General features: G+C 44.1%; 1 protein-coding gene across 1 annotated transcript in view; it reads right to left on the minus strand.

The window, feature by feature from the left end:
- The window catches only part of IL16 (interleukin 16), a 54,713-nt gene that overhangs the window by 9,626 nt on the left and 31,066 nt on the right, over positions 1-14,021 (minus strand). Inside the window, exons 11-17 of the mRNA XM_084641867.1 lie at positions 11,337-11,410; positions 11,034-11,247; positions 9,794-9,911; positions 7,377-7,509; positions 6,333-6,420; positions 4,293-4,771; positions 1,005-1,143 (exon numbers count right to left, since the gene is read on the minus strand). Coding sequence (XP_084497993.1) covers positions 1,005-1,143; positions 4,293-4,771; positions 6,333-6,420; positions 7,377-7,509; positions 9,794-9,911; positions 11,034-11,247; positions 11,337-11,410 — 1,245 coding nt within the window. The remainder of the gene's footprint in view (positions 1-1,004; positions 1,144-4,292; positions 4,772-6,332; positions 6,421-7,376; positions 7,510-9,793; positions 9,912-11,033; positions 11,248-11,336; positions 11,411-14,021) is intronic.

Raw genomic sequence — 14,021 nt, forward strand, 5'->3', positions numbered from 1 at the left:
AAGGTTACAACTCTTAATCTAAAGTTCTGTTTCATTGTGGCAAAAGCCATCTTGTGCTGATACTGGATTTAGCTGCAAACCCAGGCTCTTTGGGGCTGGCCACTTCCCTAAAGGGACATGTAGCTTCTACAGGTAATGCTCTCTCCTGACATAATGGGACACTGAAATCGTTTTGCATGCTCAGCACTGTCATGTTAAAATATAAGACTAAATTTATGTCATCCCAATTACAGCAGATTGCACTAGCTGGTATCGCAGCAGATAAAAAAAAGTTATTCTTCTCTTCCTGCATTTTAAAGCATGGTCTTTAAATATTATCTCTCAGAGACCTCTCTTTGATTGATTGTCTGCATGTCTCTCCAAATGGTTCTTTGCACTTTTCTAGTGTATACCATTTTCTCTTTGATGTAGGATGTTTTATATATCACAGGCTTATTAAACCTCTTACTGACTATTGGTGCAGAGAGGACACTGGTGAAGGTTTGGGGTTTTTTATGATGATTTATTTCAGTACAATGAAAAGAATAAATGTTCAGGAACGGTTGCCATTTTAAATACTACTAGCTACCTTTTCACTAACAGAATCAACAGTGCATCTACTTCACATCAATTATCTATATTACATGCTGTTCAGTTTTGAAACAAAAAATCAAAAATGTCCTGTGGTCCATGCTAAAAATAAAATTCAGTAACACTCAGTTTTTAATATAAACAAATAAAGTATCATCTGAAAAAAACTAGTGATTCTTGTACGCCTATTACCATTTATTCTCTTTAATAAGAGACAATCCATTCATCTTCTTTTGGTGTCATTCACACTTCGAGTCAGAGGTAGTTAATACACAATTGTGTAGAAATTTGTCTGTTCACCCAGTAATTTACCGTTTTGCTGCAGTCTGTTTTTTAAAGATGGAATTAAAATGAATGCAAAACTCATTAACCCTGCTAAATATTTTATGCACTCATAGAGGTTGCTTTTGAAGCAAATGGAATGAAACACCTACCTGGGTTTGCTTTCCTCTCTTGGTCTCTGTCTGCTGACACTGCAGCTGAGTGTTCAGTACCTCTTGGTGTTATAGAAGTTGCAGAGAGACTGTGGGTTATAACTGTTTTATTTCCCTGTAGCAGCAGGTCTCCTGCTTCCTGTGGAATAAACAGGAAATAGAACCATGTCAAAACGTAATTGCACAAACCACATTATAGATGAGCATGTAGAAAAATGCTCTTCATTTTCTTGTTTTTAATCTGAGAATAAATATTAAACTGCAGAAAGACTGATTTGTTCTGTGCTCCAGGAAAGGGAGCAAAATATTTTATGTATGCCTGTAAACACACTGGAAAATTTTTTTGTTAACATCTCAAATTTTGATCGATTGTGTGTGTGTGTTGTGTACCACAACAAAGCAAGATATTGGCTGCTACAATTTTAGACTTCTAAAACCAGCCACACAGTAATCTCTTGCAAATCAGTTAAGCAAAGACAGAAAATGAACTGTCTAGCTTCTGTCTTTATTTTACACAGTGCTTTTCTTTGTGGGTCCTTTACAATTTTGTGTTTGGGGGTAATAAGCCCAATTCGTGGCTGGAACTTCAAGACCTTTTCCCCTTTTGTTCTTGGTTGGAAATGCAGAATGAGAGGTTCTGTTCGAGGTCACAGTACATGCTACTCGAGGCAGCCATTAGCAGATGCTCTAGAATTACCAGATTACTATGTAACTCATTAGACTGACCCCCACCTGGTAAGGCAACTCCCATCTTTTCATGCACTATGTACAAATATACCTGCTTCTGTATTTTCCACTCCATGCATCTGATGAAGTGGGTTCTAGCACACAAAAGCTTATGCCCAAATAAATTTGTTCATCTCTAAGGTGACACAAGGACTCCTCGTTGTTTATGTAACTAATGTCACAAAGTTACCATCTGCCAGAGCTACAGGGTTACTCACAGGAATCGTAAACAAGCAAGAGAGAGAAATTTTGAAACAAAAGTGAGATTATCCTGTAAACATCCAACTACCTGGCAACTCTTGAGCATTCTGACAGTGATATGGTTTGCACTTACCCCGCACTATTCCAGTGAAGACAGGTTTCAGAGTAACAGCCGTGTTAGTCTGTATTCGCAAAAAGAAAAGGAGTACTTGTGGCACCTTAGAGACTAACCAATTTATTTGAGCATGAGCTCATGAAAGCTCATGCTCAAATAAATTGGTTAGTCTCTAAGGTGCCACAAGTACTCCTTTTCTTTATTCCAGTAAAGAGTTTACCTCTGTCAAGTCCCTGATCATTGCTGGCCTTGGTAGTCTCAATCTGGGCTCACTTTCTAATCACCTTCTGAATGGCAGCACCTTGTGTTCAGTCACCAAGAATGACTTCTATCTTTTTAATATGGCGTTACCTAAACTCGCATCTCAGTGTGAGCTTATCCCTCACTTGAGACCACATCATAATAGTGCAAATGGTTAGAGTAATAATGAATGATTTTCATAGGGACAGAAAGTAAATTATCCTGATTCAAATTCATTTTAAGCATTCCAATGCAACTAGCTTTGAATTTTAGTAGCTTTGCATCTTTCTTCCAGTTAGGAGCCTGATCTTGTGTAACACTGCACACCCAGATCTTCAGTTGAAATGAAGTGGGAATTCTGAAACACACGATTGGCTCCAAGTGACTGTGTGCTCCTGGCTGGTAGGGACTGTATCTACTTGCGTATTGACACAGTGCTAAGTACACTGCCAGGGCTTTACAAATAATTGTTGTGGTCTGTAAAATATCACAGTTTAAAGTCAACATTTTAAATCAAATAATTTTGGCTTGAAAAAAGTAAGCTCACAATCTGCAGACACCACACACACAACTGTGACCAGTACTTCTCAAATTGAGTAATACGACATGTTTGAGGAATAAAGGAAAATAGAGAAGGGCACTAATAAATCTTTCACTTAATTATCTGAAATACATTCTGAAAAGTAGTAACCTTGTTTTCCATGCAGCCACCTGCCTAAGAGACATCAAAAGTCTTTCCAAGGAATCTTTCTTTGAGTGCATTAAATTTTGCTTAGTGCATATTGATCTCAGGATTTCTTTTGTTCCCCTTAGCACTGCAGAATCACACTTGCAGCTTAATAACCAAGAATTGCATTGTTTCTCGGCTCAAATAATTACTTGCTTTAAATGGGACCTCAGAGAAACTGTTTTTCCTTGTCTTAGCTGTGTTCTCCAACAAAGCTGATTTTATAGTAGCTGTGGATGTGCATGCATGTATTTCTACTGCACTCCATCTTAGATGATAGGAAAGAAGTCTTATTTTAGATGCTAAGCAGAAATGTCCTATTAGTTAGCTTTATGCTATACTTTAACCAAGGCCTTTACTGTTGTGTAGGTTTCAGAGTAAGCCTTGAGCTAATGGTTGCTCAGTTTTGCTTGTTTCACCTGGCACTAAATTCTGTTAATTTCTACTAGCCTATTACTAAACCCTGGGTAAATGGGTTCCTTTTTTTAAACAAACCACAACTCAGTTTCCACACACACATCACAGAACTGTTCACACTTATGCAAATTTGCTTCTCTGTTTCTGTTAATTCTTTTGGGGGTAGGAGGGATGTATATCTGATTGTGTAGAGTAATTCACTTCATTTTAAAAGACTTCAAAAGAGCTAAATTAATCAACAAATAGGAGAGTTCATGGTTAGTTTAACCTTATATCTAAAGCATTTAGGCTTTGTCTACATTAGGAATTTTGGGCAAACTCTTCCCAGTGTTACTAATACCAGTGCATTTCCTCCAGTGAGCATGCTAGTGCGGTGACTGTTTCATATTATTGTTCTTGTAGTTTACTGATCTCACTATTTATGGAATGGCTTGGCTCTGAATTTGGTGTTAGGGAGTAACTATAGCAACTTGACAGTAGAAGTAGTGCAAGCTCTCCCAGTCCTGGCTTGCAGTCCACTGCTGTTCCCGTCCCGTTTGACCAAAGACTGCCAAATGCTCTAAATTGTTTTGTACTGATGCGGCACGTTCACTAGGGGACTCCAGTGAGAACTTCACATTCATTCTCATTCCTATCTGCATTTGGATTTGAACACAGTTTTCCAGACCTGAAGGACAAATGCATTACAGCACTCCTCTGCCTAACACCCCTCATTTTGGGGGGTCCTATTTAGAACTGAGGTTCAAACCTCACTAAACAGATAACATATCACTTTACCTTCCAAATATAAGAAAATTCTAAAAGAAAAATACCCCTGCTGTTTTCCCTAAAAACCCTGAGAACTATGCAGGATTTGCCTCACCTGAACATTGGCAGAAGATGGGCTTCCATCGTCTTGTAGCATAGGCTTCTCTTTCATGTCTGTGTTACACTCGTCAGTGTCTGTACAGTCTTGTTTAAAATACTTTCTTGGTGGAGGTTTGGGCTTTGACGATTTAGGTTTTCTAACAAGAATCTCCATCGATTTTTTTATGTTCTGAGAGGGATGGCCTGCTTCGTTGCCAGTGGGAGGGGAATGGTTCTCCAAACTGGTTCTGGACAATGAATCCAGCAAGCCAGGCTGTCTGGTAATTGGTACATCAATGCTGTGTACTTTTGCCTTCATGTCAGCAAGCTGGTATGGGGTGCCATTACTGCAAGATGACCTGGGGTTGTAACTACTGTCACTGCTGGAACGGGTCATTAGCTTCTGAGATCTGCGGTTGCAATAAGCAGTGTTCTTCTCAATATGTTTTTCATGCTGGTATCTGCCATGCCAGCTAGTTTCCAGTCTTTTAACACCTGTATCAGCAACATGATTAAAATATATAAAATGCAGCATATAGCCTGATGAAAACACTCAGATACATTCAAAGCATTTACTTCTAGGGTTGTAAATCAAATCCACGGTAAAACTAAACCAGTTGAGTATAGCTATCTGATCAGTGTACCATAGCAAAAAGGGGGGAAAGCATTTGTGGAGGCATTTTAGATCAAGGAATCATTTAATTGTTGAACACAAACAGTACTACCCCCTCAGATATACTGTTCTCCCGTATAGTTTGCTGTTGGTTCAAAGAAAGAAAGAAAGAAAACGAAGGCAAAACGTATCTCATATTATAAAGCATTGTGATAATAGTACTCCACATTGGAATGTGGCAAGTAGCCCTAAGGGGAACCTAGTGTTCCTTTGCCAACAAGGGAAATGGGATGCTCGTCCCATCCATAGATAGGCTGCATGTTATACAAACACCACATTATTTATCTGCTGACATTGGGTCAGATAGCTTCAGCCAGTGACAGGGGGTTAGAAAGTCTGAACAAGCCCCAGAGGAAGTAAGCACAAGAAAATATAATGGTTAAGAAAAGTGTGAAATGAACATTATCTAGTCTGTTTCCGACAGGAAGTAAGTCAGAAACAGAAAGTGAAATCACAGTGAAAAATTTTCAGTAGTGCAATCCCACTAAAGTTTGCAACCATGCCACCTTTTTGAAACTTTTACCCCTTGTCACCTATGCCATACCTTGGGCCCAGCATCTGAGTCTATCCCTTTAAGTCAAGGATGCAGCTCTTCCAGGAGCCCCTCAGTGTTGCTCCATCAATTGAACAGAGAGTGTTACTCAGCCATGAGGTTGATAGGGCTGGACACTGTTCACCCCCAGAGCCAAACCTGTTGCCTCTGCAGTAGTCCCAGTGTGGGGATCAAACCCAAATTCAGTCCTCCCAAATGGCAGAGTATTGCTCTGGCTGTTCTTATCAGATAAACAGAAAATTCTTGTGAAGCACGTTAAAGGCTGCTTTCAGTCGTGAGAGAACAAAGGGCAGGGTGTGAACTACTGAGGGAAGAAGAGGGCAAGAAGAGGGAGGGAATCCGAGGGGTGCCACAAAGCATCAGCTTCACTGGGGTTGAGTCGCAGAATGTTTGGAGTATGTCTACACTACAGCTGGGAACAAGCCTCCCACTCTTAGCCCGGCTCAAGCTAGCATGCTAAAAATAGCAGTGCGGACATTGTGTCTCAGACAGAGACTCCGACTAACAACCCGTGCTCAACACTACCACACTGAGCCCAGTCTCTGCTCAAGCTGCACCATCCACAGTGCTGGTTTTAGTGTGCTAGCTTCAAGCCCCCATAAAGCAAGCCTGTCTACATGAGCTGCAGTGTAGACATACCGTTGGAGGTCAACCAGGTGGCTTGAGCTTTTTACACCAGTCTCTGGCAGTATGTCTCAGGATGGACTTCAGTAGTACAGCTCTATGATCTTTCCTCCTTCTTTTCCTTAAGCTCCAGGTTACTTAACTAGTCTGGTATCTCTCTCCATGCTAAGTCATAATGTCTCAGCCAGCTGAATGAATTCCCTTACCTTCAGTATTCCATTGTTGCCTCTCCCTTCCAAATCTGTTGTTTTCCACAGCTTGTGAAACAGCTTCCTTTAGCTGCTGTTCAGATACCTATAAAATGTCGTGTCATTCTGGGTCTTGCAAAGCTCACCAAAAGATTGGCTCACCACACAACTCTCCATTCCTGCAAACCCTTTCTCACAAAAATAGTCCTTACTCAGGCAAGTGGTCTCAATGAATTGAATAGGCCTAAGCATGTGAGCAAGGATTACGTGCATGAGGAAGGGTTTGCAGGCCTTTAATTAGTAATATATATTCAGTACAGTTGAAACCTCTGTATTGACAAGCTAGATAAACGGGACATTTTTCAAGAATAAAGGGTAGCTTATCCATTGTACAAGATGCACAGTTCCGGGTTTGCCATTATAAGGTATCTGGCTGGTGTATTTTTTTGGTGCACCAATTAACCCAGTAAATAGGTCTAACAGACTATTAGAAAACATTTCTGAAAAAAAATTCCCATAAGAACAAAACATTTCTTTCATATCACTCAATATAATAGCAAGAATTGGCTGAGTAAAATTCAATCAAACCAAAACGCTGACTTTTAATTACCTTCTGGGAGAGTGGCTTAAAATCAATAATATTGAGTTTCACATTCGATTCTTGGTCTCTTTTTCATCTTTCCCGGTTCTTACTCCTCAGTGAGAAGTTTCATTTGAATGAGTTTCAGAAACTCTTGTTTTCTCAGAAGCACATGTTGTATAGCATTGTTCCTGAAAACTTGTTTCTTTACCTTGTTTATTCAAAGCACATGAACTTTCATGTAAGACACCCTCTCCACTGATCCTTGCACCTCATATATCTCTATACATAAGACAACACACTATTTTGAATTTAAATATCTTGGGTTTGCACCTTATCCTGTATCTTAGGTAAAACCAGAGGTACTGCATGGACATCGGCACATTATTTGCCAGACTGATTTATACCAATTCTGCTTCCAGTATTAGTGTTAGTTTGTCAATATTTGCTTTATTCAAAATCAGAAAAATGTGGAATGCTACCTGTGGATCAGGGTGTCTGCTAATAATAATCTGCACAGCACCAGGACTGCAGTGGCTTAAAACAGCATAAACTTCATTAAGTGTCATATTTTGGACTGGTGCTTCATTAATTTCTATGATTTCATCTCCACACCTACAAAGGGATAAAAAAAAAAATCCAGCAAGAGGAGCAGACTTTACATTGTTATTTCTAGCATATTGTTCCCTCATGACCGTGACTGTGCAAGAAACATACATTCATGTGGTTGAGCTTTGTTATGGTCCCAGATTAAATTAGTGTGTTTCACTGGGTTCCTTCCCTGAAAATGGAAAGGGAATCAGCACTGAGACATGACGTTTCCTCATTTGTGCATTCTCCACGAATCTGAATTCTCTGCATTTTCCACTGTGCACGTTTTGTATTATAATGGCAGGACAGACAAAAAATGACACAGAAGGCTAGCCTGTTGTGTACTGTCTGCACCCACAACTTCCTTCCCACCTATAATGTAGCATTTCACTTCTTGTTTGTGACAAGTCTACAACTTCTACTGAAAGGGCAGAAAGGACAGTAACAGTGCTTGAGACAAGCTGGGTGAAGTAATATCTTTTATTGGACCTACTTCCAATGAACAATACGACCTCACCCACTTTGTCTCTCTAATATCCTGGGACTGACAACACTGCCACGTAATACAGTGTCTGTCCTTTATGTTAAATGCAGAAGAGTAATTTATTAATAATCAGCTTTTAGATATTAATTATTGGAAGCTCTGTCCACTGTTGAACTCTGTCTTTCCTAATGAAATTCCAGCATGGCACAGCTGGGTACTATCATGCCCTCTCTCCCCTCTTTCCCAAACACGCACATGGGTGCTGAGGGTTTCAAAGTTTCAATCCAAATGTTGCAGAACTTGCCGCATTTTCAGCTGAGTTTCCAGGTACATTCAGGGTGCAGAACAGGTGCAGAACTCAAAGGATTTTTGTTTTAACACAACTCTAAAAACACACAGTGTACCAGGTCCTCCTAACATTATCCTCTGGCGATGAAGCTCTCAAATCTGATGGGATAAATTTCTGTTGGTGTGGAAGGTCCCAGACGCAATAAAGCTGTATTTCTATCATACAGTCGGGGATAGAATTTGGGGAACGTGTGCAAGACCTCTGTAATGCCATCTGCACCCGGGAACACTCTGGGTGCACACAAGTATTGGGAAGGAAGGGGCAAGGCCAGTGGCTCAGTGACTATACAGATCCTCTAGTCATTTCTCCTGGAGCCAGAGGTGAAAGTAAGCTGGTACACCCTGGTACGGCGTACCGGCAAGAGCTTCCCCAGGCGGCAATTTAAAGGGCCCAGGGCTCCCAGAAGCGGCTGGAGCCCCGGACCCTTTAAAGTGCCACCAGAGCCCCACTTCCGGAGTCCCGGGGTAGTGGCGGAAGCCGGGACCCCCAGGACTCCAGCGGCGATTTAAAGGGCCTGGGGCTCCACTGAGGTAGCGGTGGCTGGGAGCCCCTGGCCCTTTAAATCCCCACCAGAGCCCCGCCACTGCTACCCCAGGGCTTAGGCAGCAGGGCTCAGGCGGCGATTTAAAGGGCCTGGGGTTCCAGCTGCCGCTACCGCCCTGGGCCCTTTAAATCTCCGCCAGCTCTGGCAGCGGGGTTCTGGCAGCAGTTTAAAGGGCCTGGGGCGGTAGCAGCGGCCGGAGCCCTGGGCCCTTTAAATCACTGCCTGAGCCCCGCTGCTGGAGCCCTGGGGTAGTGGCAGCAGCCGGGACCCCCGAGACTCCATCGGCAATTTAAAGGGCCCAGGGTTCCACTGTGGTAGCAGCGGCTGGGAGGCCCTGGCCCTTTAAATCAGCGCCGGAGCCCCCGGCCACCACTGCTACCATTACCATAGCCAGAGCCCGGGGCCCTTTAAATCTCGATTTACAGGGCCCGGGGCTCTAAAGGCCCCGCCTCTTCCGGTTGAGGCCACTCGCTTTCTGGTTGAGGCCACGCCCCCCTGCTGAGGACTCCGGTGTACCGGTAAGTCCTTTAAGTTATTTTCACCCCTGCCTGGAGCAGGGGAATAAACTGGTCCCAGAAATGATTCCTTCCATGCATCCCATGTAAAGGCCCATGTACTGCAAAGCCCATTTACTTGAACTTTGTGTGGGAGAAAGGGCAGCATTTGGCCCCATGACAGACACTGTCAATATTTAAGTCAGTCTGAGTTTGATCCTCAGTTTTCTCATGTATCTCTTTTCATTCTCAGTTCCTATTTTCCTGGATTATAATCCCATTTCTTGCCAGCTCATCCCCGTTCCTGTATATTGCAATACTTAGACTCCTGCTTGGAGAGATGAGAGCTCCATCTGAGATGACAGAGCTTATCTGGCAGGGGAATGTGAAACTTTCATTCTGAAAGGTTCTTTGATAAAAAAAAACATTCAACATACCTGAGCCTCCCATCCATATGAGCCACGGAGCCTGGTGAGAGGGTATGGATAAATATCCCGGAAATGCACTGGGTGTAAGGGACACTGCACAAGCCAATTCCTAGGCCAACGCCAGCTTCTGAAAGGGTTCATCAAAAAGATGCATAAGAAATGTGAACACCAAAATAATTGGGGAGTACTATTTCTAAACGGTGGTCGCAAAACATGCTTGTTGAAAACAGAGCCATATCCTTGCAGTTATGCATTTTCCACAGGCAAATGCAGGTTTTTTTGTATGTGTAAGGAGGATGCACACAAATGTTTCTAGCCACATTTGAAAATTTAATTCACACATTCATTGTTAGCATCTTACAGATACAGTGCAATGCAGCTTTACTTTGCAAAGGCTCTGTCATGCAAACTGGATCCCAGATCATTTTACAATGAGAAATAATAACGGAGAGAGGGAGAAAAAATAAGAAGGAAATGTGGTTGTGTGTAGCCTGAAATTGTACTCTTTTTTGTTTTCTGTGCAAAACACCTTTAGATTTGTAAGAGCTCTTCCTCTTTACAGAGACAGCAGCCATTGAAAGAAAAGGAGTACTTGTGGCACCTTAGAGACTAACCAATTTATTTGAGCATGAGCTTTCGTGAGCTACAGCTCACTTCATCGGATGCATTGAGTTGATACAGAGTTGATGCAACCTATGCAAGAGACGAGTCACACTTATTTACTTTTGTTCTTTGTTTTGGTGCATCCTGTCTTCTAAACTAAGTCATTCTTTCAATGTCTGTGCTTTCTTTCTGTGTATGGAAAAACACAGCAGTTGGGGGGAAGAGACAAAAGAAATGGCTGTTTTACAAAGCCATGAATTTTCACACTGAAATAGAGAGTTTGTATAATTAAGAATTAGAGTTGTGTAATGTACTTAATTAACTGAGTTTGAACACTCAGTGAGTGGTGTCTCAGAGGGCTTTTGCCTTGTAAGGGGGTGAGGAGAACTGAAAGTGTCAATCTAGTGCCTGAGTGGAACAGTGGGTGGAAATATGGTAGGCGAAAGACAACAATTGATAGATAGCTTGGCAGGATATCACGGTAGGCACTGAGTCTGTATTAGGTGAGTTGAAAAAAATAATCTGTGCAAGCAGGGGAGGAATTAGGATAGATTGAGGACAAACATGCAGAAAGTAAATGAGCCATCAGTTTGTGAATCAATGTCTTGTTCCATGTATTCCTTGTTCAGTTTATTTTAGCACTTACCTTTGTTTAAGGAAACTTCCATTATGACCCTGTCATTGGGCTTTGTGGTGCTTAATGAGACGGCAACACCATCTGAACTGAAAGAGCTGTTTTCCTTGGTTATCCGAGTGCTGGAGCTCAGAGACCGACATAAGTGTGACGATAGGTAGCTAGAGGCAGAATACGGGGTGCTAAGGCTTGTCCTGACTGTAAGGGTGAGGAGACCCTTTTTGGCCTGCTAGAAAATAAAAACAATGAGTGGGCTGAGCTCACATGCACCTTTTGGGTAAAGATAGAAATTGTGCTGTGAGGAGAATGTGTAACCTTGAATTTTTGTAAAGCATCATAATGTGTTAATCCGTACATTGATTCTCCATTCAGTTCCAGAATTTCATCACCTGTTTTAAAAAGGAATAATTAAACTGTGTTACTAATTGCTATTCCCGAATTGTGTGAGAGACAAATAGCCAAGAATGATCATGCAGTAATGCATGGAGACGAAAATATACCACTTATAGCACTGATTTCAGTGGGACCAGATAGAGCCCTTCGGTGAGATTAAAATGCTGCTATAAATATTTTGTGCTCTAAATCAAATGTGTGAAAATTAAGTTAATGTTAGACTCCTCCCCGATACAGGAAATGATTGGATTTTTACATTTTCAGTATTGCCAACTCTCGCAATTTTATCCTGACTAGACATTTTGGATTGGGACTTTTTTCCCTGATTCATGAAAAGATACAGTTGCCAACTGTCTAATCACACAAATCCAAACACCTTTGTCCCTGCCCCTTCCCAGAGGCATCGCTCCTACTCCAACCCTTCTCTGAGGCCCTGCCCTGCTCACTTTATTCCCCCCCTCCCCGGGTGGCTCGCTCTCCCCCACCCTCGCTCATTTTCACTGGGCTCAGGCAGGGGGTTGGGGTGCAGGAGGAGGTGCAGGCTCTGGGCTGGGGCCAAGGGATTCGGAGTGTGGGAGGGGGCTCTGGCCTGAGCCTGGGGCAGGGAATTGGGATGCAGGAGAGGGTGCAGGATGCAAGCTCTGGGAGGGAGTTTGAGTGCTGGAGGGGGCTCAAGGCTAGGGCAGGGGATTGGGGTGTGGGAGGGGATGAGGGGTGCAGGCTCTTGGAGGGAGTTTGGGTGCAGGAGGGGGCTCCGGGCTGGGGCAGGGGATTGGGGTGGGGGAGAGGGTGAGGGGTGCAGGCTCTGGCTGGGTGGCACTTACCTTGGGCAGCTCCCAGTCGGTGGTGCAGCAGGGCTAAGGCAGGCTCCCTGCCTGCCCTGGCCCCATGCCACTCCTGGAAGCAGCCAGCACATCCCTGCAGCCCCTGAGGCAGGGGGCAGAGGTCTCCACATGCTCCCTGAGTGCCGACTCTGCAGCTCCCATTGGCTGGGAAATGCGGCCAATGGGCCCTGTGGGAGCAGAGCCTACCTTAATCCCGCTGCGCTGCTGACCGGGACAGGAGCCGCCCGAGATAAGTGGGGCCAGGGGGCTCCATGCACTGGCCACTCCAGGAAGTGGTAAGCATGTCCCTGCAGCCCCTGGAGGGGAAGAGAGGAGGCTCTGCAAGCTGCCCCGCCTGCAGGCACCACCCCTGCAGCTCAAAGTGGCCGGGAACTGCAGCCAATGGGAGCTGTGGAGTCGGTGCTTGGGGCATGGGCAGTGTGCGGAGACCCCTGCCCCCCTCCCCAGGGGCCGCAGGAATGTGCCGGCCACTTCAGGGAGCAGTGCGGAGCCAGGGCAGGTAGGGGCCCTGCCTTAGCCCCGCTGCGCCACTGGACTGCCCACTCGCAATTTTTCCCTTTGTCAAAATGGCCACCATCTCCTTGTGCCACTCATAGGCCTGAAGCCAGCAAGATAGATAGAGTCTATCAGCTTGTGGCAATCAGGCTGCCATTTATAAAGTTGGCTGCCACCTCCTGTTTTGAATGAGACTAAGGCCATTCCTACAGGCAAAATGGCTACCACTTTATGGCTCAGGGTACTAGTCAGGACATATGGATTGCAAGGGGCAGCAGAGACTCTGTAAAAAGTGGATGGGGGAGGGGAAGCAGGGCATTGGTGACAGCAGGCGGCAGATTTAGGTGTTCGGGGGGATGTGGGGGTGCGAAGGACAGTAATGGGGTGGGAGATGGAGAGATGGAATGGCAGCTTCCCTAGCTTGGGGTAATGATGGTTAAGGGGAGTCCTCTCCAAGCAGCCAGGGGAAGGCAGTGTCACAGTGTTGCCAACTCTCATGAACTGATCATGAGTAGTAGGATTTTGGCGCCTGTAGGAGGAGCTGTTGCGATGATGCCAGGAGCTCTTCCAATCTCATAATTTTCAGAGAGGGCACATGGGCAGAGTTCTATGCAAGAGCCTTGGAGCTGAGGACACAGACCTGCCCTGTCACTGAGCCCTGCCTTCATGTTTAGCCCTAGAGCAGAAAGAGTGTCCTAGGGGAGGGGGAGTTGGGGGAGTGGTGCTGCTGGGTCCCAGGCACAGACGTGTTGCTCTGGGGTCAGGGCACTAAGAGGAAATGGATGGCAGTTCCCCTATCTTAGGGGTGAGGCTTGGGTAAGTGGTGTCTCCATCTGAGCAGCTTGGGAGAGGCATGCATTTCTGTGGTCATTAAAGGTTGCCTTTTTCAGCTTGAAATGATCACATATCCACACTGGAAGAGGAGTAGAGGGAAGTCAAAAGACACGCTAAACAACATGATCAGATTTTTTTTAAAAAACCCACCCTCCTGATTTTGTGGGGTCTGGCTGATGATTTTTGATCTCTTGAGGTTGGCAATACTGCAGCTGAATGGCTAAAAACTTTGAAATTTCATTGAAAAATGAAACTATTTGATTTCCCCACTCCAGTTTTCTGCCTAGTTCTATTACAGTGGCCAAAAAGGTAACTGAGTCACTAGCCTCTCTTCTGAGATTGTAAATAGAGGAGCCATGCCAATTAGAATGTGGATATTTGCCATGCAAGCAATGAAATTAAACTACCACCTCATTTCACAGCAGTCACCAAA

This window comes from Lepidochelys olivacea (assembly GCF_965140295.1).
Source record: "Lepidochelys olivacea isolate rLepOli2 genome assembly, chromosome: 10".
Taxonomy (NCBI): domain Eukaryota; kingdom Metazoa; phylum Chordata; order Testudines; family Cheloniidae; genus Lepidochelys; species Lepidochelys olivacea.